This window comes from Rhinatrema bivittatum, chromosome 1 (genome assembly GCF_901001135.1).
Source record: "Rhinatrema bivittatum chromosome 1, aRhiBiv1.1, whole genome shotgun sequence".
NCBI classification, from domain to species: Eukaryota; Metazoa; Chordata; class Amphibia; order Gymnophiona; family Rhinatrematidae; genus Rhinatrema; species Rhinatrema bivittatum.
In genome coordinates, this window is record NC_042615.1 from 129,948,499 (window position 1) to 129,972,137 (window position 23,639).

A 23,639-nucleotide genomic window follows, 5' to 3' on the forward strand; every position below is an offset into this window, starting at 1 on the left:
ATGGTCTTCTAGTCAAAATGCTGGCACATTTCCCAGTAATCCAAGTAAAAAGAATTTGCTCAAGAAATATGTTCAATATTGTTACGATGTACTGCTCACAAATACCATGCCTATATGTTTTCCAAAGCTCATTCAACATTTGTGTTCTGATTGTTCAAAAGCAGATGTTATCAATAACCACTATTTTTTTTTTGCCAGGAATTATAAGTTCCACCTGTTAAGATTCTATGGATGGTAATCCTTTCATGATTTCTCTGTGCAACGTATGCACTAACCTTTTGCTTAAGAATAGATGGGGCTGTAATTGCTTTTCTATTGTATACATAAAATATATAGAAAGATTTTTTATAATAAGCACAAGACTCCTTATGTTGTGATAATAGATTTATTTAAATACTTCACCACTAAATGTACTTACATCTTTCAGTTCTTACTTCAGGGTATATCTGGCCAAGAATGCCTTTCTATAAATAAAATTATGCTCATGGTTACAACTAACAAAACATAAACTATTGTTCTATGGGAATATTGTAACTTATCACAAACAACAGATGAAGAAACACAATAAGCTAGAACAAAATATAGAATGACTGTAGATACCAGGAATAGTTTGTCTTCACAGTAAACAGAAGCTTTATGTCAATCCCAGCTGATTTCATTTAATTAAAAAGCTGAAAAGAAAAAGAAAAGAGTGAATGATGAAAAATTGCTTACAAGTAATTGTTGGCCGTATAAATGATTTCTAAATAGGGATTTAAACATGCAAGTTCTCTTTTACTCCACACTTAGACAAGCTGTAACTTCATTAAAAAAAAAATACAGAAGTCCATATTCAGCCACTATGTGGCTGAGCAAGTTAGCAAGATAAACATATCCAGCTAACTTGGCTGGGATATTCAGCAGCTCAATAGCAGTTTAACTTATCCAACTAACTTAAGGGCCGATGTAATAAAACCCAGTGATAAAACTGGAGTTAGATTTTAGTGCGGGTTTTATTTAACGTCCGCATTAAAAAGTGCGGTCCCTGCAGGATGCAGGAAGTTAATGACGTGGAAATAGATCAGGAGTAAAAAAAAAAATGCAATAAACTGAAAAAACACACTTTTTTTGATTCATGGTTCATTTGTATGCCGATTCATGCTATTAAAAACAAAGCAAAGTAAGATCCCTGCCTCCTGTTTGGCCCGATGTAGCATAGTGTGGATATTTGCAGCAGGGCTAGGCCTGGGCCAGACTGAGTGGGTTGGCCTGGCAAGTCAACCCTTCCTCCACTTCCAAGTATACTGAACTTCCTCCCTATCACCTTTAATAAAGTCAGGTTGCACGGAACAGATTGGTCAGAGTTGGATCTGGTTCTAGGTCCGGGTCCAGGTATATTCGTTCTGCCCTTCCCTCCCTCTCTCTCACCTTAGCAGAACTTCCACCTGTGGGACCCCCTCCTACTTTCCAAATCCCCCCCAACCAGGAACCCCAGCTAGAAAAGACTTTCCCTTCCTAGCAGCCCATTGGTCCCTCCACTGTCTTCGGTCAGGAAAAGAACCAATTCCCTTTCAGAATTTTGAAAGGACAGCCTTCTGAAAGGGGATTGGTTCTTTCTCTGACTGATGACAGTGGAGGGACCAATGGGCAGACAGTGAAGTAATGAATAAATTAATATTAAGTGCCCAACAATTAAGGTCTTAGTTATGTGAGCGTGTGTGTGAATTTGGAGGGCTCTGGGCTTTTTTTTTTTTTTGTATTTAATATTTTTTATTGATAACTGCAATGTGCATAACAGAATCATCAAAACGATCGTATAAACATAGCCAACTAGAGTCGAAACAGAGATAACAGTGATATACAGTGATATGCAGTGATATACCGATTTATAGGTATATATATATATATATATATATATATATATATATATACATACATACCTCCCCCCCTTCCCCCCCCCCTCTCACCGACAGGCAAATAAGAACCAGTTATAGTAAAATATAAAATAAAGCACACAAAAAGCAAAACCCACTAAATAGGGTATAGCCAGAATAGAACTGAACACCGTATACATTGCATTACCCTGTGTGAGATATATATAAACGGTAGAATAACGAACATAAGGACAAATTACCATGTTTACTCTTAAAATCAAATATGTAAAAGGAATAATAGAAAATACAAATATTTTGAATGTAAAGGTGATTAGCAGCATAGGAGAAGTACTTGATTAAAGATTGTCCAGATCTTGAGCTTGATACCACGCAACAAATGGGGACCATACCGCCTGATAGGCCTGAAGACGTTTGTGCCGGATCGCTGTGATATACTCCAATTGCCGAAGATTGTGGAAACGGGGGATAAGAGCTTTGAGTGTAGGAGTATGTGGAGTCTTCCAATGGCTAGTCAGTGCTAGGCGGGCCAGTATAAAGACTTGCTGACAAAACCGCTCCAAAGGTAGTGGTAGGGATTGATTAGCGGCACCTAGAAGAATTATGATGGGATCCAAAGTAATAGGCTGGCCAAGAACCTGAGCCAACCATGCAGTTATCAGAGTCCAGTATGCTGTCGCTATCGGGCAGGCCCACCAGATATGTAAGTACGTACCCATATGTCCGCACCCCCTCCAACACTCCCCTGATGTGGTGGGGTATAATTTATGTAAATATGCCGGCACGTAGTGCCATTGATATAGAATTTTCAGGCAGTTCTCCTGTAAGTGCGCAGACAGGGAACATTTACGACCCCTAGCGAATATGTCTTCCCAGTCTTCAATCGGCATAGTGACGTTGAGGTCACGTTCCCATATTACGGAACTCCGTAGTTTAGTAGACTGTGGTCCTTGCAACAGAAGGTATAACTTAGAAACCGCCCCCTTCACTACTTTAGGCTGTAGACAAAAGGTTTCAAATAGATTAGTGGTGAGGGCTACTTGATTAGATGATAATTGTGACCTAATGAAATGGGCTAGTTGAGCGTATTCCAAGAAAGGGAAGTGAGTCCCCAGATATCGCTCCGATAACGTTGGCAAGGATACAACTGAGGACTGATGAATCAGCTTGCCCATGGTGGTAATTCCCGCTTGTTTCCACGTCAAGAAGGCAGACTGAGGTAGGCCCAAAGGAAATTGCACATTGTGAAATAAGGACGTAGGTAAGTGATACACGGAGTTTCCCACCAATTTTACCTTCCAGCGTGACCAAATCCATAAGGTATTCTGGAGCGTTGGCGGTAGAGAACATACCGGTCTCCAAGTATTTTTTGGTTGCCAGAACATCGCTGTGAGTGGCATATTTCCAGCGAGATATTGCTCGATACGCTGCCAAGGCATGGGGTATGTGATACAATTGTGTAGCTGTAAAATGGCTCGTGTCTGTGCTGCTGCATAGTACCATTCAAGATTGGGTACACTCATGCCGCCATTTATCTTGGGGCGGTATAAAACATGACGAGGGACCCTGGGGGGACGTTTTCTCCAGATGAAAGCGAAGATCTTCTTCTGAGTGGATTTCAAAATATGAGAGGAGAGATGGATCGGCAAACTGATGAATAAGTAGAGAAGACAAGGAAGTACATTCATTTTTAAAATCGCAATTCGGCCCAACCAAGAGTGAGAGTCCTGATGCCAGTGTAAGAGATCAGTATCTATGCGCTTCAGGAGTGGTACGTAATTCAAATGGTAGAGTTGGTCCACCTGGGTGCTGATAAATACTCCTAAATATTTTAAGGGCTTTGTAGACCACCGGAAAGGCAGTTGGGATTCTAGTCGACGTACTTCATCAGGTGAAATGTGTATTGGGAGGATCTCAGATTTGTCCAAATTTACTTTATAGCCGGAAACTGCACTAAATTTTTGAATAGCCCCTAGCACCGATGGCAGTGATGTGCTCGGTTGTGTGATCGTGAACAGTACATCATCTGCAAATAGATTCAGTTTATACTGTTGGTCACCCAAAAGTACTCCCGTCACCCTCTCATCTGAGCGAATCGCTGACGTAAAAGGCTCAAGAAAAAGTGCAAATAGTAGAGGTGAGAGAGGGCACCCCTGACGTGTCCCTCTGGCGATGGGAAAACGGGCCCCATATCCTCCATTAACCTTAACGCACGCAGCTGGATCATGATATAGTTGTTGAAGCCATCGAAGGAAGCTTTCGCCAAATCCCATTTTAGCTAGTGTACGAAATAAAAAAGGCCAGTGCACCATATCGAACGCTTTTTCAGCGTCTACAGCTAGTATCGCTCCGGGAACTTGTTCCTTGCGAATCCACCAGACAAGATCAATAGTACGGCGGATATTATCCGCCGCCAAATGATTAGGGATAAACCCTGCTTGATCAGGGTGCACTAATTCTGGGAGATATAAGTTGAGGCGCCCTGCCAGAATACGGGCCAGCAGCTTCAGATCCAAGTTGATCAAGGAGATGGATCTGTAAGAACCACACAAAGATGGGTCCTTCCCAGGTTTGGCGATAATGGTGATGCCTGCCGTGTTGGAGTGTGGTCCTAGAGATGCATCAGCCCGGAGAGCATTAAATGCTGTCACCAGTTGCGGAGCTAGGACAGAGGATAAAGTTTTGTAGTATTTGCCAGTAAGGCCATCGAGGCCCGGCGCCTTGCCTTGTTTGAGAGATTTGATAGCTTGTTGCACCTCCACCAGGCTAATCGGCCCATCTAGTCTTTGTTGCTGGAGAGGAGATAAAACAGGCAACTCCACATTCTGCAGGTAGTGGTCTATCTCGTCAGTATGAATATCCGTGCGTGCAGCGTACAGGGAGGAGTAAAATTGGGTGAAACAATCGCTGATGTCCTCAGAATTGGTCTTCATCTCGCCCTGGGCATTCTTAATTTTAGCGATACTGTTGCGAAAAAGTGTTTTCTTGAGGCGGCGAGCTAGAAGACGACCAGCTTTATTCCCACCTTCAAAGTAAAGTTGTTTGGTGATATTTAAGGCATGGGCGATGCTGTCCGCATCCAGTTTCTGGAGCCCCAGCCGTGCTTCCGATAGCTGCCTATAGAGAGTAGAAGTGGGATTAAGCATATGTCGCCTGGAAAGATCCTTGATGGTTTGGATAAGTAGAAGTCTCTTCTCTCCTTTACGTTTTTTGTTATAAGCGGCACGGGAGATAAATTCACCTCGGATGAACGCTTTAGAGCATTCCCATATCGTTACAGCCGATGTCTCTTGCAGATTCTGGTTTTGGAAATAGTCGAGTAGTAATCGCTCAACCCTCTTAACATAGTCCTCGTCTTCTAATAGTTGCTCATTAAGGCGCCAAAAGTGGACTCCCCTTTTCTCGTCAGGGATATTAAAATCTACCCACACTGGGGCGTGGTCTGACCACGTTATAGGTTCTAGTTCCACTCTAGTGACATGATTCTGTAAGCTTTTATCGACCAGAAGGTAGTCTATGCGTGTATAAACTGAATGAGGGTGAGAATAGAAGGTGTATTGACGTGACTGCGGGTTTCGCTGTCTCCAGATGTCCACCACGTTCCAGGTGTCCATTAGACTAATAAGGAATGTGCGCGCAGCCTTAGAAGTAGAAGCTTCAACCCTAGAAGTATCTAAGTGTGGTCTAATTGAAAAATTAAAATCCCCCCCGATAAGGACACGATGGTTTTCCGCTTTAGACAGCTGGTTTTGTAATTGGCGCAGAAAAGGGACCTGTGTAGCATTGGGAGCATATATATTGACAAGCGTGAAGAATTCAGTCCCGATCCGTATAGTAAGTAGCAACATTCGTCCTTCTGGATCCGCATATTTGTAAAGCACTTCGTGTGTCACTGATGTGGAGATAAGTATCGCCACCCCCGTATACTTAGCTCGGGCTGAACTGGAAGCGAAGTACTGAGTCGGGTACCGGGTGTGGCGAAGCAATTTCTCATGTCTCACTTTCAAGTGAGTCTCTTGTAGCATCACTATGTCAGCATGGAGAGCACCGAGCTCCTGAAATAAGAATTGCCGCTTCCGGTATGTCTGCAATCCCCTTACATTCAAAGATAGTAACCTAACCATCAGGCAGAGAAAAGAAAACATAAGCTAAACAAAGAGAGGTTCGTCCATTAGCCGTGTACACACATAACACATAAGAAAGTAAATGAACATTCCATGTTGCCTGATCCACATTGTGAGACCCCGTATTAACCCAACTATCTGCCCAACCCATCCGGCAGATGAATCTCCTACGCGGGGCTTTAGAGCGCAAGAGAATTGTCGTGCAGTTGTCTCGAAACCCCCCCCCCCTCGAAAAACCCCCCCCCATATTAGAATAGATTAGGAGTGCTGGATAAAACCCATATTCAACAAAATTGTACATTAGTAAAGAAATACAAAGATATGGCTTATGCTACAGCAGTACCATTAAAACGGCTGTGTAGAGCAGAGACACAAAAATGCAAAACGCTGAAACCTGGAATAAGACTGCAATAGTCCCCTATAAGGTCTCTTCATCCCTGTTCACTCAAGGACGCGCTGCGTTCCTCCGGCTGACGACGGAGGCGGCGGCGGCCATTTGACGCTCTCTGCCAGCGAGCAGAAAAGTCTCTTGAGGGCAAGATGGCTGTTTTCGCGGGCAAAGTGAAGGTATAGGGGATTCCCGCCTTTTTAAAAGCCTCCACTGCTTCCTCCAGCATTTTAGCTCGGTAAGTGACACCTTGTCGAGCAAATGAAAGTCCAAAGGGAAAAGTCCACCTATATCGAACTTGCGCGTCTCGCAGGGCTCGGGTCGCGTCGCGCATCTTGTATCTTTTTTTTAAGGTTGATGGAGCCAGGTCTTGGAAAACAGCGATGGTGAGGCCTTCCCAGGACCACTCCGCCTGCTGCCGGGTCATGGTGTAAATCTGGGCTTTCTGTGAGTAGTCTCAGAGACAAAAGATGATATCCCTGGCTTTGTTATCCGCTCTAGGGCCAAGTGCCCTGTGGGCCCTGTCAATTGCTATGGGTGGAGGGAATCAGCAGCGTCGCTGGGGGTGTCAGCAGTCGCTTTGTGCAAGAAAAAGAGGCAAACTTTCCTCGCTATCTCCTCCGCGTCCTTATATAGTTCAGACTCGGGGATGTCTCAAATTCTTAAATTATTGTGCCTTAGGCGATTTTCCATGTCTTCTAGTTTATCATGGATCGTCACATTATCTACTTGTAAATTTTGACACTGTGCAGTGCAGGACGCCATCGTGACAGCTTGACCATCTATCGTCTGTTCTAGGTCATCAACTCTATAACCTGTAAATTTCAGAATCCTTTACAAAGCAATTACCCTAATACATAAATCCATCCATCACCAACTCCATCTCAGCCTTGAAATACCCTTCAAACTTCATTCCTCCAATAGGCCAATTAGAGATAATCATAAAGGTACTTTGAATTACTCCCCAACTAAAGCCTCACGCCTTTCCTCGACCAAAGACCGAGCTTTTTCAATAGCAGGTCCATCTATTTGGAACAACATTCCTTCAAGCCTCCGACTAGAACCCTGTCTCATTACGTTCAGAAAAAAACTTAAGACGTGGCTATTCCACCAAGCCTTCGATGATCCTCCAGACAACCCTTAGTCTTCTTTTTCCTCACTTGGACGTAGAAGATTAAAGTCCTACAACCATTCAAACGAAGAACTCTGGCACTTACTTAATAAAGCATCTTTTGCATTAATCCAAATTCCTTTTGGACTATGCTTCTTTAATTATTTTTTGGCCTTTAACTTCCTTCCCGCTCTTAAGCTTCCCAAGTTTTTACTCCTTGTTAAATGTAGCTTTATCTTATTCTCTTCTCTTGTTAATTACTTTTATTTATTGCTTCTGTTATACCCTTGTTTTATGTAAACCGATCCGATATGGTTTATTTACTATGAAGGTCGGTATAAAAAAGTGTTAAATAAATAAATAAATAAATATTGCCTAAGGCTGCCATATCTTCTCTGATGTCCGCCATTGATGCTAGCAACTCACTGCGGTGTTTCTTTAGGTCGGCCCGTATCTCCATAAACCAGCCCCAGAGCTCTGCTCTGCTAACACTGTCGGTAAGAATTAAACTGGGACCTGGTTCGGAGACAGGATCCCCGGGTTCGGCGTTCTCGGACGTATCTTTCTCGGGCGGTTCACCCTGCGGCATAGGCTCTGCTGCTTGCTTTTGAAATCCGTAGTGCTTAAGATCTGCCGTTTTTCGCTTGGTAGCCATCAGAATGAAGGTAGTAGACAAAATGCGATAAAATAATATATTGGGTGCACTCCTAAACGCTGAATATTGGGGTTTGGAGGGCTCTAAGTGAGGAGCTCAGGAATCAAACGTCCATTCACCACGCGCGCCGAACAGTGCCCCGGCTCTGGGCTTTTTATAGGTAGGAGGGAATTCGGAAGTTCTGCTTCAGTCCAGCTAATTATTTTTAAAATGGGGAGGAAGAGGAAGGGAGGGACAACTCACATGGATGGCCTGACATGGCCACATTTGCTGGGGTTATCTGGGGTTGGGGGAACAAATTTTAAGCGGAGGGAGGAAGGACTCATCCAATTGTTTTGACTTTGCCCAATACGACCAAGTGGGGTTTGGGTGCCCTCCTCTTTTACTGTGAGGTTTAACTCCTGCCTCTGACCAGGAGTTAAAGGTCCCATAGGAAAAGGAAGTGCATTAGGAAGTCTCCCTATTAGCACACATCCTTGCATTGCAAGGTTACAGCTTATAAGTCTTATTACCTTTCAGTTAGCATGAGACACACTAATCATGCCATGTGTTTTAAATCCTGTTTTAGCATGGGTTTTCTGACACTGAAACCATTGTTACATTCCGGGGATAGGAATGTAACTCCACATTAAAACAGGAGTTAAAACCTGCAGTGGGGTCAGCACAGCTTATTACATCGCTCCCTTAACTGGATAAATAAGAATATAGGCACTAAGGGGCCGATGCAAAAAATGCACTGAAAGTGCAGCACCCGCTTGGGGGCACGTTAGGAAAGCGTGCTTGGGGGCACCTCTCCTGGGGGTGTCATGCAATATTTTAATTAGGGGTCACACTGTCAAGGAGGTGCTAGGGTCAAATGTATTATGCTCCTAGAGCCTTCTTGACAGCCGGAGACCAGGAGTAGCTGGCTATCCACCGGTTAAGAAAACAGATGCTGAATTGATCTGTGTCCATTTTCTTTATTGGTGCACAGCCACAGGTTCAGAAAACGGACACTGGTTAACTGAACATCCGTTTCCCGAACCTGACCGCTGGCACTTTAAAAATTTTTTTTTTTTAATTTTTCATTTCTCTGACTTAATATCATCACAATATTAAGTGAGAGGATGTACAGAAAAGCAGTATTTTCTGCCTTTCTGTACAACTTTTTGGGGTGCTCAGAAATTAATGCCTGCTCCGGGCAGTCATTAATTTCTGAGTGCAAAAATGTAAGTATTGGCCACACACTTTTTTACTGCATGTGGAGTGATTAACTAATAGCCTCATTGTCATGCATTTACATGTGATGAGCGCTATTAGTTTCCTGACGCATTGGATGGGCGTTGTGGAGGCACTAATCTCCATATAGTATAAGGGGCTGTGGACGCGCCTACACATCCCGTATCCAACTGTGGGTTAAACAGTGTGCTCGGCTAAGCACACTGTATTGCATCGGTCCCTAAGTTAGCCAGATAAGCAGCTCTGTTCTGTTCCATCCCTCACTTAGAAGGATAAATATTGAGCTAGACAAATAGTTTCCTGCGAAGTGCCAGCCACTGAACATGGCTGACTATTGAAACAGAGCCTCTTAACTGGATAAATCAGAGCTTATCTAGCTGAGTGGTGCTGAATACTGATCTCACAGAATACTAAGCTAAGAACAAACCTACATAATTTATTTATTTATTTATTTACTTATTTATTGAGTTTTATATACTGTCATTCGGTAGAGCCATCACAACGGTTTACAAAAGTACACATTTTTCTTAGCAGTTGTGTAACAGAAAAGCAATGTGAACGTTATACATTTTCTTAGCAGTTGTGCAACAGTAAAAACAATTTGAACAATATCAGAAATAAGCATATCAAGTCCAGAGAGCATTATTAGGTTGGATGAGGAGGGTATGCAGGTTCAGGGTGGAGTAATTGAGTGCAGTAGCCTAGTCGTTAGAGCAGCGGGCTATGAACCAGAGACATTTTGCAGCCAGGGACATTACCTCAGGTATAACTTTAAAAGTGATTTTAAAAATCCCAGTGTGTTGCGTTGGAGGTGGACCCTTGGGCCGAGGTGGGGTTGATGCAACCCATAGGTAGGGACCTACGGGCACCCACCATCGGCATGTGGAGTGGGCTGAAGGTAGAGGCCGCTGGAGCTTCACCTATACCAGCCCCCGTTCCCCTTGGATTGAGCCTTTGAGTGCTGGTGCCGGTAGGACTTAGGTGGGCTTCAAAGTTAGTTAGTAAAGAGAAGTGATTCAGCCCAGAGACAGTAGCCAATAGGTGGCGTAGTCCTACCCTGGACTGGGTTTGGTACAGGAACTCAGGCACCAAACGAATAGAAGGTAACTGGAGGCGCTCAAGCAAAGAAAGGCCGGAGCCTTGTAAGTCCATGTCCAGGGTATTTATGTATTTATTTAACTGCTTTTATATACTGGTATTCATAGATACATCATATCGGTTTACATAGAACGTAACGTGAAAATACATGGAACAAGGAGGAGAGAAACTTGGAGGGGGGGGCATCAATGGTATAGGTGAGAGGAGGCGTCACTGACAGGCTAGGATCAGAGCCGGTGGCAAGCGAAGGTCGTGGCAAGCAATGTAGAACTCTGGACACAGAGAGGTCTGTAGCGAAGTCAATCAAGGCAATGGTCAAGGCATGGAGCAGGCAGGTGTAGTCAGGCAAAGCTGTGGACAGGGCATGGAGAAGGCAGGCGTAGTCAGGCATAGCAGAGGTCCGGGCTGGAGATAGGCTGAAGAGTACTCAGGTGTAGCAGAGGTCGGTGGCAGGAGAGAAGCTAAAGAGTAGTCAGGTGTAGCAGAGGTCTGGGGCTGGAGAGATGCTAAAGCGTAGTCAAACAAAGCAGAGTCGAAATCCAAAGAGTCAGTCCAACACATAGACGAGGCGGGAACGAGGAAGACAGGAACCGGGAACCACAGGAATCAGGAACACCAAGCAGAGAGGATTCTCTATCAGCAATGAGTACTCGGAGTATGAAGAGGCCTGTTGCAAAGGCAATGCTCTGGAGCGAGGCCTGAGCTTATATCCACTGAAGAGTCTGACGTCAGCATCTGGGGCCGCGGCCAGGTTCCGCCAGTTAAAATAACTAGCGATGCGTGTGCATGCACCTAGGGAGGGGCACGGCGCAGATGGCGGCGTCTCTCCGCGGGCCACACGGAGAGGCCCGATGAGCAAGGACATCTTGGCTGGCAACACTGGGGACCATGGCAGGGCCGGAGGCACCAGAGGTGACCCGAGGTCAGTGCTGGTAGCCCACCACCCCAGTGAAGAGGAACTAGGAGCTAGAGTCCATGTGAGAAGGTGAGAGGGCCTTGCCGTGGATCTGCTGCGGGCGGCACGCATAACAGTACCCCCCCTTTACACCCCCTCTTGGAGGTCGGGGTTTTCCCGGATGGGCACGATGGTAATTCAAGAGGTCTTATCCAGGATGTTTCGAGCTGGTTCCCATGAATTCTCTTCGGGTCTGTATCCCTCCCAGGAAAGGAGGTATTCCCACCAGCAGCCCCTACGGAAGACATCTAGGACTTCGTGGACCTTGTATGTCGTATTGGTTTCTGCCACCAAAGGAGGTGGCTCAGGGGCTTTCCGGGCGGCCAAGATAAGATCAAAGTCTTTAAGAGCGATACATGGAATGTATTATGTATTCCCAGCATAGGAGGCAGCCGAAGCTGGTATGTAACGGGTCCGATGCATTGGGTAACAGCGAAAGGACCGATTGTATCTAGGAGAAAATCTCTGAGATGGAATTCGAAGTCGGATATATCGAGTACTTAACCAGACTTTCTGGCCAGGGAGGAATTCAGGAGCTGAGCAACGTCGACTGTCATCAGTTTTCTTGGCCCGGGAGGCGGCCTGACGGAAGCGGAGATTTGTCTGTTCCCATAGCGTTTTAAGGGCATCCACAGTAGCCTGTGCTGCAGGGGACGGCACTGATAGAGGTCGTGGTTGTTTCCCTTAGACAACTGAAAATGGAGACATTCCAGTAGCAGTGGCGATGTGAGAGTTGTGAGAAAACTCTGCCCAGGATAAGAGGTCTGACCAGTTATCTTGTCGGTCATTGATGTAAGCACGCAAGAAGGCCTTCAAGGAGCGATTCATCCTCTCAGCTTGCCCATTGCTTGGGGATAATAGGCGGTCGTAAGGCTGATGTTAATACCAAATTTTCGGCAGAGGGAGCGCCAGTTCCTAGCAACAAATTGAGGACCTCGATATGAAACAATGTCCGTGGGTAAGCCATGCAGTCTGAAGATATGATGGAAGAATAATCGTGCTAGCTCTGGAGCAGATGGTAGGCCTGGTAGAGGTACGAAATGGACCATTTTTGAAAAACAGTCTATGGTGACCCATATTACGGTGTGACCCTTTGAAGGCGGCAGATCCACGATGAAATCCGTAGACAAGTGAATCCATGGTTCTTCAGGTGCTGGAAGTGGTTGTAAAAGACCCCAAGATCGCCCAACCTGGGGTTTTTGCTGTGCACATATGTTACAGGATTCGATGTACGCTTTCATGTCAGAGACCATGGTAGGGCAGTATGGAGCAGTGCCACGGTTCGTGCTCGTCCTGAGTAACCAGCGAATTTGGAATCATATGCCCAGCGGAGCACTCTTTCTTAGAGTTGTCAGGGCACGACCATCTTTCCAGCAGGAACTGGATGAGTGGCAGTTAAACAAATACAGGCTGGATTGATTATATGAGTCAGCTCTTCCGGAGTGTCTTCGGGCTCGAAGGATCGTGTTAGGGCATCTGCCCGGAGATTCTTGTTGGCTGGGCGATAGCGGAGTTCAAAATCGAATCTGTAGAAAAACAAGGCCCATCGAACTTGACAGACTTTGAGACGTGCTTGACTTAACTGTTCCAGATTCTTATGATCGGTGAACACAGTCAATTTGTGTTGTACGCCCTCTAGCCTCGGGCCCCACTCTTCAAGAGCCAATTTTATGGTGAGCAGCCCATGATCCCCGATGCTTAAATTTTGCTCTGCAGATGAAAATTTAAGGGAGTAAAAGGAACAGGGAACTATGGTACCAGAGGTAGTGCGTTGACTCAGGATGACCCCGGCCCCAATGGCTGAGGCGTCAACTTCAACTAGAAATGTGCGACTCGGGTCAGGATGGTGCAGACAGGACCCCTTCTGGAAGGCTTCCTTCAAGCGATAGAAGGTGGCAATGGACTCAGGTGCCCAGTTTCATGAGTCTTGGCTTTTACGGGTCAAGGCTGTCAACGGAGCAGCCAGGGTAGAGTAGTGTGGAATGAAGTGATGATAGTAGTTGAGGAATCCTAAGAAGCGCTGGAGCGCTTTGAGGCGGACTGGCTGTGGCCAGTCCCGGATTCCCTTTAATTTGGCTGTATCCATAGAGAAGCCTTGCCGAGAAATTATATAACCAAGGAAAGGTAGACTGGATTTCTCAAAAAGGCATTTGTCCAATTTCGCAAACAGATGGTTTTCACGAAGGCGCTGGAGGACGGTTTGAACGTCGGTGCGATGAGTGTCGTGGTCTTTGGAAAAGAAGAGGATATCGTCCAGATAAGCCACGACTTTGGTGTACAGTAGATCTATGAAGATTTCATTCATCATTTATTGGAATACTGCAGGCATGTTAAAGAGGCCAAAGGGCATCGCCAAGTATTTGTAGTGCCCGTCCCGGGTGTTAAAGGCAGTTTTCCAAATGTCATCAAGACGGATTCTCACCAAGTTATATGCCCCGTGTAAATCCAGCTTTGTGAATATGGAGGCACCCTGAGGCAGTCGAATAATTCGGAAATTAATGACAAGGGATATTTATCCTTATGGGTGATGGCGTTTAGGCCAAAGTAGTCAATACACGGCCTAAGTGACCCGTCTTTCTTGGTCACAAAAAAGAATCCTTTCCCAGCGGGAGACGTAGTCGGGTGAATGAATCCCTTTGCAAGATTTTCCTGAATATATTCTGTCATTGCTTTCATCTCGGGCAACAACAGAGGGGAGGTGCATCCTTGGGGAGGCGTGGTTCCTGGAAGAAGGTCGATTGGACAATCAAACCTTCGGAGAGGTGGAAGGAGGTCGGCCTTCTATTTAGAGAAGACGTCCTCAAAGGCCGCATATGGAGTAGGTATGTCAGAGGACGTAGTAGCTAGAGGGACCACAGGAGATGGTATCACTTTCTGGAGGCAGGATTTGTGGCAGGCAGGACCCCTGTCTGTAATTCCAAATGTTTACTCTAATTATTCCCAATTGAAGAGAGAATTGCAACAGTTGTTAGATCACCTTTATTCTAACAAAACCTCCCTACTTACTGAAGGCCAAAATATAGGTTTAGCCATTACAGGTGTCATTCCATTAGTTACAGGGATTCCTTTTTCAATTTATGGTACAAAAATACAGCGCTTACAAGCCATTGTAGAAGTTATGGTTTATGAGTATGAGTATACTTTTAACTATACTATTAATGAATTTTCACAGCCATATGCAGAACTGAATGATTATTTGTATTGATTTTGAATTAGGAATGGATTTGGTCTACTTGGTGGAAACAGCTGGTAAACTGACTCACATCCTTAAGAGAAATTGTAGGGGTTTTGTTGTGGTTTGCTCTGGTTCATCTTACAGGTGTGATAGCAGTGTGAATGTGTTTGCCTACCTGTTTATTGTTTTATGGACCTAAAAAATGTCTCCTATCACCTTGAATACAGTCAACATTCAGAGGTCAAGTATGACACAGAACCTCTATGCTTCCCTTGATACAGCAGCTTCCCTGGAAAGGGACCTCCTCAGGATGAGTCATGTTGACAATGATGAGTAAGATCAGAGTATGCCTTCTTACAACCTAAGGACAGTTGCATGGCCCTGAGTGTGATGATTGTCCACAATCATCAAGAGGGAAATGAAGATTTAGGTTAATTATTGCTTTAAGAAAAAAAAAAGCCTCATGTTGACTAGTAATTGGAATAACAAGGCCTGAAGAGGGGAAAAAAATATAATTTTTTTTTACAGGTTTACACACTTTATTTTACCATACTAAATGGCAAACTTTAAAACAATGCCTCCACTCCAATGCAGTCAGGGTCAAGAGAAAATAAAGCTCAAATGGCAGTCCAGTTGAAGACATTGCTCAGTCTTGGTAGTATGAATGAAGAAAAAACAGCAGCCAGTTATGGTTGGTAATCCTGAGTAGTCTTGCTCAAGTTGGTTAACAATTTTCCACTTCCAAGCCATCCTTAAAGATAAGGAGAAAAGGAGTCACACCATCCTCACGATAGTCCAATAAAACCACCATACCATCTGGATTCATTCTCTCAGTTATGTAGAATTGATAGTTTTTGAAGTTTGCAAGAATGTGCTTGACTATTTCTGGAGCTCCTGTCATGAAAGGCTTTACTCTTTCTGGCTTTGAGTCTTCAATTTTGGCTTTGATTGTTTTCATATAGTCTTTGATATAATGCTTGTAAGCATCTTTTGTGAACGTGGTTTCCTGAAGTCTGTGGTTCAATATTATGTCAATACCACTGACAAGGGTGGATTCTGCACCCTCTTCTTGCAATTCAACAGAGGCATTTCCACCAATAAGGGCATCATCGATAGCACCCTCCCGCCTGCTGACAATTGTGCCTTCCACTTCAATGCACAATCCATCCTTAGTCTCCTTGAATTTACAAGCATCCATGAATACCTCATCATTGCTGATGATATCCCTGAAGATGAGTATGGCGATGGATGGAGGAGGAGATGAGCCGGCTCACTCGGGAAGGAGGGCACCACCAGTTGCAACGAAGCCCAGTTGAATTGGGGAGAATGCTTCTGTAGCCAAGGGAGTCCAAGTACTACAGGATGGGTGGATTTATCCAACACTAGTAATTCGAGTTCCTCAATATGTAAGGCCCCAGTGCGTAACTGGACAGGTTCCGTAGACAAGTGGCAGGTTATCGATAAAATTTTCATTAATAGTGGGGGGGGGGGGGGGAGATCTACAATCCATATTGACATTAAGAGAACAACAATGGATATTTAGATTAAATTCAGTACATCCAGCTGAATTGTATTCCATTATCTAACACATGGGCTAATTGATTGACAGGTAGGCTCTTTAAATACCTTTATGTAGCTTGACTTCCGGTAAACACTATCGAGACATGAGACCCACAAGCTGAAGCAATGCCAATGCTGCAGTAAGTTCACATTCAATCTCCATTTTACAATGTTAAAATTGGAGTAATATTTTTCTTAAAATAAATTTTCTGTACTTTAATAGAACAATTGCACCTTGAGGAAGGATAAGCATTCTGAAACATGGACCGTGTCGGGCGTAGCAAGCAACGAAATGTTGGTTTGGGCATGAATCAACTTCATGGAATTTGCAGTCGGATAATTAAATAAGCACCATTGGAAAACTTTGGCGGCATATCCAGCTAAGTAGTTGATTTCTACATTTTTGCGATTTAAACGAATTTTAAAAAAATGTACATTTTGGGATTTAAATGAACACTTGAAACATTATGGTATAACACTACATTTGGTGAAAGTTAGCAAAAAAATAGTTTAAAAAAAAAGATGACCTAAGATTAAACACTGGCATATTTTGGAATGTGTTTCCTCACAATATGACATATGTCCTAGATGATGGTCATATCTTCATAATAAGAAAGATATAATTGTTGGTGAGTAAGCTGTTACATTTTGACTGAAACCTTGCCTATATATATTACATTCTTTGAACTTTAGAAGGAGGATCTCTTTGACAAATTGCATGTATTGAGGTGAGCATTAGCAATAAATTTGATAGAAAGAGATCATATCCAGAATGCAGTGGTTTCCAAGTAAGGTTCATTCTTTTCATGGTACATGCAAAACAAATCCATATAGATACACTGTCCCCTAAGAAATTGAGGGGGTCCCTTTTTGCATGCGATAGCTAAAAAGGGGCAGAGTTGGGGCAGCGACTGCCCCGGAAGAGGAGGAGTCGGGGTGGACACCGTGAAGACAGCGTGGAATGCAAAAAGGTAAGGAGCCTTTTTGCTGCCCATTTCGCGCCCAATAGCACCACCTTTTATGATGGTGCTATTGGGTGTGATCGCTGCCGGCTTTCGCAGACCCGCCCCCCGCTTTGCCCCCCTGCACTGCGTGATTCACGCCGCCGCGGTGTTTTAAAAAATATAGGCCTTAGTGACAAGATTAAAAAAGGAAAGTGGCCACTGAACATAGGATTTGCCAACTTAATAATTGTTTGTTTATACATGGTCATACCAATGCCTATGTGTGTGTGTGTGTGTGTGTGTGTGTGTGTGTTTGTGTGTATGTCTGTCTGTGCCTGTGTGGGAGAGCCTGAGGTACAGAGCACATTACAGAAAAGTATCCTGAATTGCCCGAATTGTAGGTTCAGAAAAGATGTAAAATTTCAAAACTAAACAAAAGTGGAAAAGATAAATATTCTTTTAATGTATTAACAAATTAGGAGAAGAGTGTATGTCTGTGTGTGTGTGTGTGTGGAGGGGGGGGGGGAGCCTGAGAGACAAGGCTTTGCAGATAGAGCATATTGTCTTTGCACACTGCACCTTCCACAACTCAGGGTTGATGCATGGTGGCCACAGACAGCCACGACAGTGTGACTGACATGGATATAAAGTTTTGTAAACTGTCTTGATAGCATTGTTGATGGGTAGGTATAAAAATGCTATCAATAAATAAATAAATAGGGAAATAAATGAGGTTGATAAATAATTATACTAGTCATAATGAGTACCAATCTAAAAAGACATGTAAAGGGTGTTAATGCATTTCTTCCAAGGTGTGCAAGGCCTCTGAGTCACTTTTTAATATAGGGTGATTTTTCTTTTCACTGAAATTGAAAAATACTTTTTCTGAGAGAAAATGTTCTATGTTTTACATCATTAACATAAAAGGAAATTGATTATAACAGAATCAGACCACACCATTAGAAATGCCAAGGAAGAACTATAGTATTTCTTCTTGAAAAATGAACAGTTATGACTTTGAAAGGCAGTCAGATGTATTGGTGATGATGTAATAGAGCATGACCATTTGGAGCAGATAAATCATAGCTTTGCTTAATTACACAAATTGCTCCAGTTTCATGCTGACATTTTTCACAATGAATACAAGAGAATATTTTAATTGCTACATTTGAAGCAAATTTTTCTATACGAAGCAAAATCTTCATATATGTGCCCCCTCACAAATTATACAGGTTGCAGAAATATATGGTCTCAATCCCTTTACCATATTCGACATCCATCTGCAGCAGTAACCAAACTTTTTGGGAGCTTCCTGATAATCATGGTTGCTGGGAATTCTTCTTTCATCATATGCTTCTGGCTTGCAAAAGCTTCATAGTAATTTCTTTGTAAGTACAAAGATTTGGAATGTGGAATACTACATTATCTTTGACATTCATTGAGCAAGTATGCTTTCTATTTTAAAAAAATTGTGTATTTATGAAGCTAAATAGAAGGACAATCTTTCTTCATCTCATAGTCTTTCATAGAAAATGATTCTGCTAATGAATATTTAATAAAGCTAAGATTAATAAAAATTACCTATAGGGATATCCATGATATTTTGAGCGAAATATGGACAACAGAAAGCTGAAGAAGAAGACCACCAGGCCAAGTCCCACCAAGCAGATAACTGAAAACAAATAAAAGTGTTATTAATGAAAAATATTTCATTTTTCTATGTTTATTTATTTATTTATTTAAAATTTTTATATACCGGCATTCATGTTGCAAACACATCATGCCGGTTTACATATAACAGGGGTGTACAGTGAACAATTCAATAACCTATTTGTGTAGAAGGAAGCAGTTACAAATAACAAGGTAATAGAACTGGGAGGAGAGAAGAAAAGGGAGAGAATAACATTAGGTATAGGTATTTACATTAGTAATAACATTTTTACATGTGGAAGTGGTAGAATCTGGCTGAATAGAATTATGTGGTTTTTTTTTTTAAATAAAGAAATTACCAACATACTTCTCATTCCAAGATAAGTAGCTAAGATTCAACCTATACAAAAATAATATAATAGTTTTATACACAGTAAAATTAATGTGGTGCTGACAATAAATAACGAGCAACAAAAATTGGAAGAGGATATAGTTGTAACATCATGGACCTTATTTATTAAGTTATTTTCCAATAAACATAAAGTGAGAAAAAGCTTTAAAGGTACATTTTCAAAGAGCTGCACATGGATAAAAAAGCCACATGTGCATGTGGCCATTCCTCACAAGCTCCTATTTTAAAAAGAGGCCATATTATATAGGTATATGTGTGTATGCGTGCTCATGTACACACGTAAAAAGAGTGTGTGTTGTAAGCATGTTTGTGTACGTGCATAATGATCTATTTTAAAAGTGACATACACGCACAAGTCTATGCAAATAAGCATGTATACTTGCTACTGATCATTTATGCATAGAAGTGCAAACTTTCACTTTGAATAGTGACTTGGCGTTTGGTGGGCTGGCTTCTCCCATGTGAGTAGACACAAGATCAGGCCAGAGAGTGGGAGGGAGACTATCAGGGACAAACTGGGACCTACTGGAGGACACCTGGAAACCCTGGGTCATACAGGGGGTTACAGGGAAAGAATCAGACCAGGGGTGGGGGTGGGATGCAGTGAATGTACCTGGAAGAGACAGGGCCATACTTGTTGGTAACTGGAACATACAAGTTTATATTGGGGATGAGCGGAACATATTGAGAGGAAACAGGGCTATAAAGGGGGATGGGAGAGTGTGTTAATGGAAGATATGGGGGATGTGAGTCAGTGGTGGAGAGTCTATTTTCAATATGACTTCAATGGCCCTATGGGTAGTCAGGTCACTACAGCTAAGAAGGGAGAGAGGAGGAGGAAGAGGTAGCCCTTATAGATTTTCTATAGAACTAGGACACAGAATTTGTATCTGTCAGAAGTGCAAGTCATTTACAGGTTCAACAGGGAAACCATACTGTTCCTATGCCAGTAGTTAGAGTGGGACCTGTAATCTACCATTCGAAGGAGCCTCATCTTGCCAGTACACATCAAGGTCACTACCGCCCTGTCATTTTTTCACCATTGGAAGTTTCCAGACACTTCTAGGGGTCTGTCTGTCACCTGTAAGTGTACAGATCAGGTCCTAGCTGCCTTTGTAGTAAAACACAGTACTATATATCCTTCCATCAGAGCAGATGCCAACTATAACAAATCATAATGGATTTCTATCAAATAGCATGCTTCATCTCTGTAAGGTTGGGAGGAGGTCCATATTAAAAAGCAGTCAGATGGCTAACTCAGAAGTTAAGAGCTAAGCTCTGCCGCTGGACAGTTAAATAAACTTTTTGGTGAATAATATGTGTTCTAGAATTATTTTGAATAAAGTAAATACCTACACTATCAGTGGAAAGAGTTTTTTTACTAATATATATAAATTTAAAAATATTAAGTGGAGACGGAGAAAGGTTTCATACTTAGTGTAGGTGCCCTGCACCTCTGTAAGGTGAATTTATAATCATCAACCTTCCTCCTCCTCCTCAGTTTGCTTTTAACAATTATTTTTTAAGAATTTTATATGTAAACTTGTGTTGTCCCTAACAACACCTGAAGGACTCTTCCGTGGCAGTATAATTTTTGAATGCGTGACTGCAAAGATTTACTCCATAATACTCAATGAGAATGTCAATAAAGGGTATAAAAACAGACTTCCCCGATTTTGGTTGGTATGTCCATCCTCTTGTGAGTTATCCCAACATGTTTCAGACAAGAATGCCTTTCCTCAGGGGATTCAATGTTTACCCGGACCAACTTCTCGGAGTCTGCGACCCTCTCCTCAACAGTTTCTCCTGAGCTCAAAATGTGGTGCCACAAGGAGATCTTTCTCTGTCGATCGCCTTTAAAAGGTTGGTGTTTATGGGTAAGTCTTGTAAGGGATGGGTAGATAGGAGAAGAGAGGCTGCTGAAAAGGATCATGGCCCTATCTACAATGAGAGCCATTGTATGCATGGTGAGGGGTAGGCTGGGTACTTGCCAAAAATCTGATACCAGTCAGTTTCAAAGCTGGTAGGCATGCCATCTCTGTTCTCTTTGCAATACTGATTTTCTTTTTAGTTAAATCAGAAGTCTATGGGACATGGTGATAATTGTTTCAAGTTAATGCAGCTCCTAGCCTGAAGATCTATATCACATCTCTTCTCTATTTTCACGTGTAAGGGATTCTGAAAGCGCCACCTCCTGTGTGCTCCTAATATCTCTGTGCTGTGACTTTATTTAAGGGAATACTTAAAATAGTAGAAACATTATATATATAACTTCTGCTTATGGTTTGGCTACACTCTCATCTAGTGCCCTTAGGGGAGGTGAATGGTCACTGTGGATATATGCTTTTTGATTAGTAGCATCCCATATTGGTAGCAGTTTTAGGGGTGCAAGTTTCACACAACTAAACCATTACATATGCTGATGTATGTGTAGATAAGAGGAGTCTAAGAAGCAGAAGACAACTAGCATGAAAAATGACATGCAGTGCTGTGTAGTGCAGATTGTAATGGCTACAGGATATCCTTAAAGGGTCTTAACTACTGTACACAATAAAACATAGTATATAGGAAATATGGAAACAAACACTCAAAGTATATATAAATGTATAAAACTTTTATCTAAATATTCAACAATTTAATAAATTTAAAACCATTTACAATTAGGGATGTGAATCGTTTTTTGACGATTTAAAAAATTGCCCGATATTTTTTAAATCGTCAAAAATCATTAGAGTGCGCAATACAATACAAATTCCCCCGATTTATCGTTAAAAATCGTTAATCGGGTACGGGAGTTATTTGGGGGGAGGGCGGGAAAACCGGCACACCAAAACAACCCCTAAACCCACCCCGACCCTTTAAAACGAATCCCTTACCCTTCCAAACCCTCCAAAATGTTTTAAATTACCTGGTGGTCCAGCGGGGGGGGGGGGGGGGGGGGGTCCCGGCGCGATCTCCCGCTCTCGGGCCATCGGCGCCATTTTGGCTGCCACTAATAAAAATGACGTCGATGGCCCGATAAAAAAAAACCCCCACCCGACCCTTTAAAATGTACCCCTTAGCCTCCCTCACCCTCCCAACCCCCCCAAAACCTTTTAAAATTACCTGGTGGTCCAGTGGGGGCGCGGGGAGCGATCGCCTGCTCTCGGGCCATCAGCTGCCACTAATAAAAATGGCACCGATGGCCCTTTGCGCCCTTACCATGTGGCAGGGAATTCGTGCCATTGGCCGGCCCCTGTCACATGGTAGGAGCACTGGATGGCCGGCACCATCTTTAAAGATGGCGCCGGCCATCCAGTATACTGAGCAGACCCCTAAGATCAGCTCAGATTCCTCTCATCCCCTCCACTATCATCTGCATACCCTTCCTAAAAAGGGCACGGAGATACTGGCTCATCGCTTGAAGCGGGTACTCCAGACAATGAGTCTGGCTCAAGAACCCTTGGCTGGGTAACAAATAATAGTGGGTGAGTTGGAGGGGAATCTGAGCCTCACTTGGCCAGCAAGGGTTGGCCAGTCAGAGTTCCAGCAACCTTACATCGCTGGGTAGAACAGGGAGGAGGCCCTACTGGTATGGGGAGAGGGATGGTGTCGTCTTTGGGCCCAGGGCCCACCAGTTGGGGACAGAGGAGCGGGACAGCCACCACAGGGTTCCATGGTGGTGGAGAGGATGGGGAGGAGTGGCCTGCTCCTCCCCATCAGTGGCATTGGCTGCCTTTATGGTAACAGCCAGGACTTTGCCGCCATCTTCCTCCTCCTTCTCATCTTCCTCCCCCTGACGGCGACAAGGAGTTTTCACCTATGAAGAGAACAGCACCTATGAAGAGAACAGCATGCTCATATGCTTCTGGGTGTGATATACACAATTATACAGGCAGTTAGAGGGCATTCCGTTTCTGAGAGAGCTGTAGGGAAAGTGAACTGCTCCTAGTTACAGAACACCCATATCATACAGATGGTGGCAAGACCATACAATGATTTCTTGACATACAGAAGTTTGATTTCAATGTTATATTACTTGATGGTGCCTCACTTGTTATAGAGGTAAAGAGTTAGATGCTGCAGCGTTTTAAGTGTAGGATTGTGGTCTACATAGCAAGCTACCTAGGGTCATGAAGCAGTATGTACTTGTATATGATAGGGGCCATATACATTACTGGGCATAAATTCAGGATTGGGAACACCCTGAAGGGTTTCCTGCTAGGCCTGAGGGTGCCTTCCAAGTAACGTTTCATGACAGTGCTGCCATTGAAATGCTGCCAGAGAAATGCTGAGATCTAAGTATGTGTGAATGAGGGTTTGTTAAAGCTGAAGGAAGAATTAGGGAGGTGCAGAGTGGTAGGCTAATAGTGTGGCTGGTGATGGAAACAGGACATAAACACATATTGTGAAAATCTCTCAGATGGCCATATCACAAACTTACCTCCAGCACCACCCTGCCTGGTTTGCAGCCAGTCCAGCCACTTCCTCTTCTTCCA

General features: G+C 43.4%; 1 protein-coding gene and 1 pseudogene across 2 annotated transcripts in view; both read right to left on the bottom strand.

Annotated features, from left to right (window-relative positions):
- Nucleotides 1-391: 391 nt before the first annotated feature.
- TUSC3 (tumor suppressor candidate 3) overlaps nt 392-23,639 on the bottom strand; it is a 248,904-nt gene continuing 225,656 nt past the window's right edge. For both annotated transcript variants that reach the window (XM_029587168.1, XM_029587161.1), the window contains 2 exons: nt 18,681-18,771; nt 392-671 (listed from right to left, as the gene is read on the bottom strand). In XM_029587168.1, coding sequence (XP_029443028.1) covers nt 656-671; nt 18,681-18,771 — 107 coding nt within the window. In that variant the 3' untranslated portion in view covers nt 392-655. The remainder of the gene's footprint in view (nt 672-18,680; nt 18,772-23,639) is intronic.
- On the bottom strand, nt 15,179-16,174 carry LOC115080954 (annotated as a pseudogene).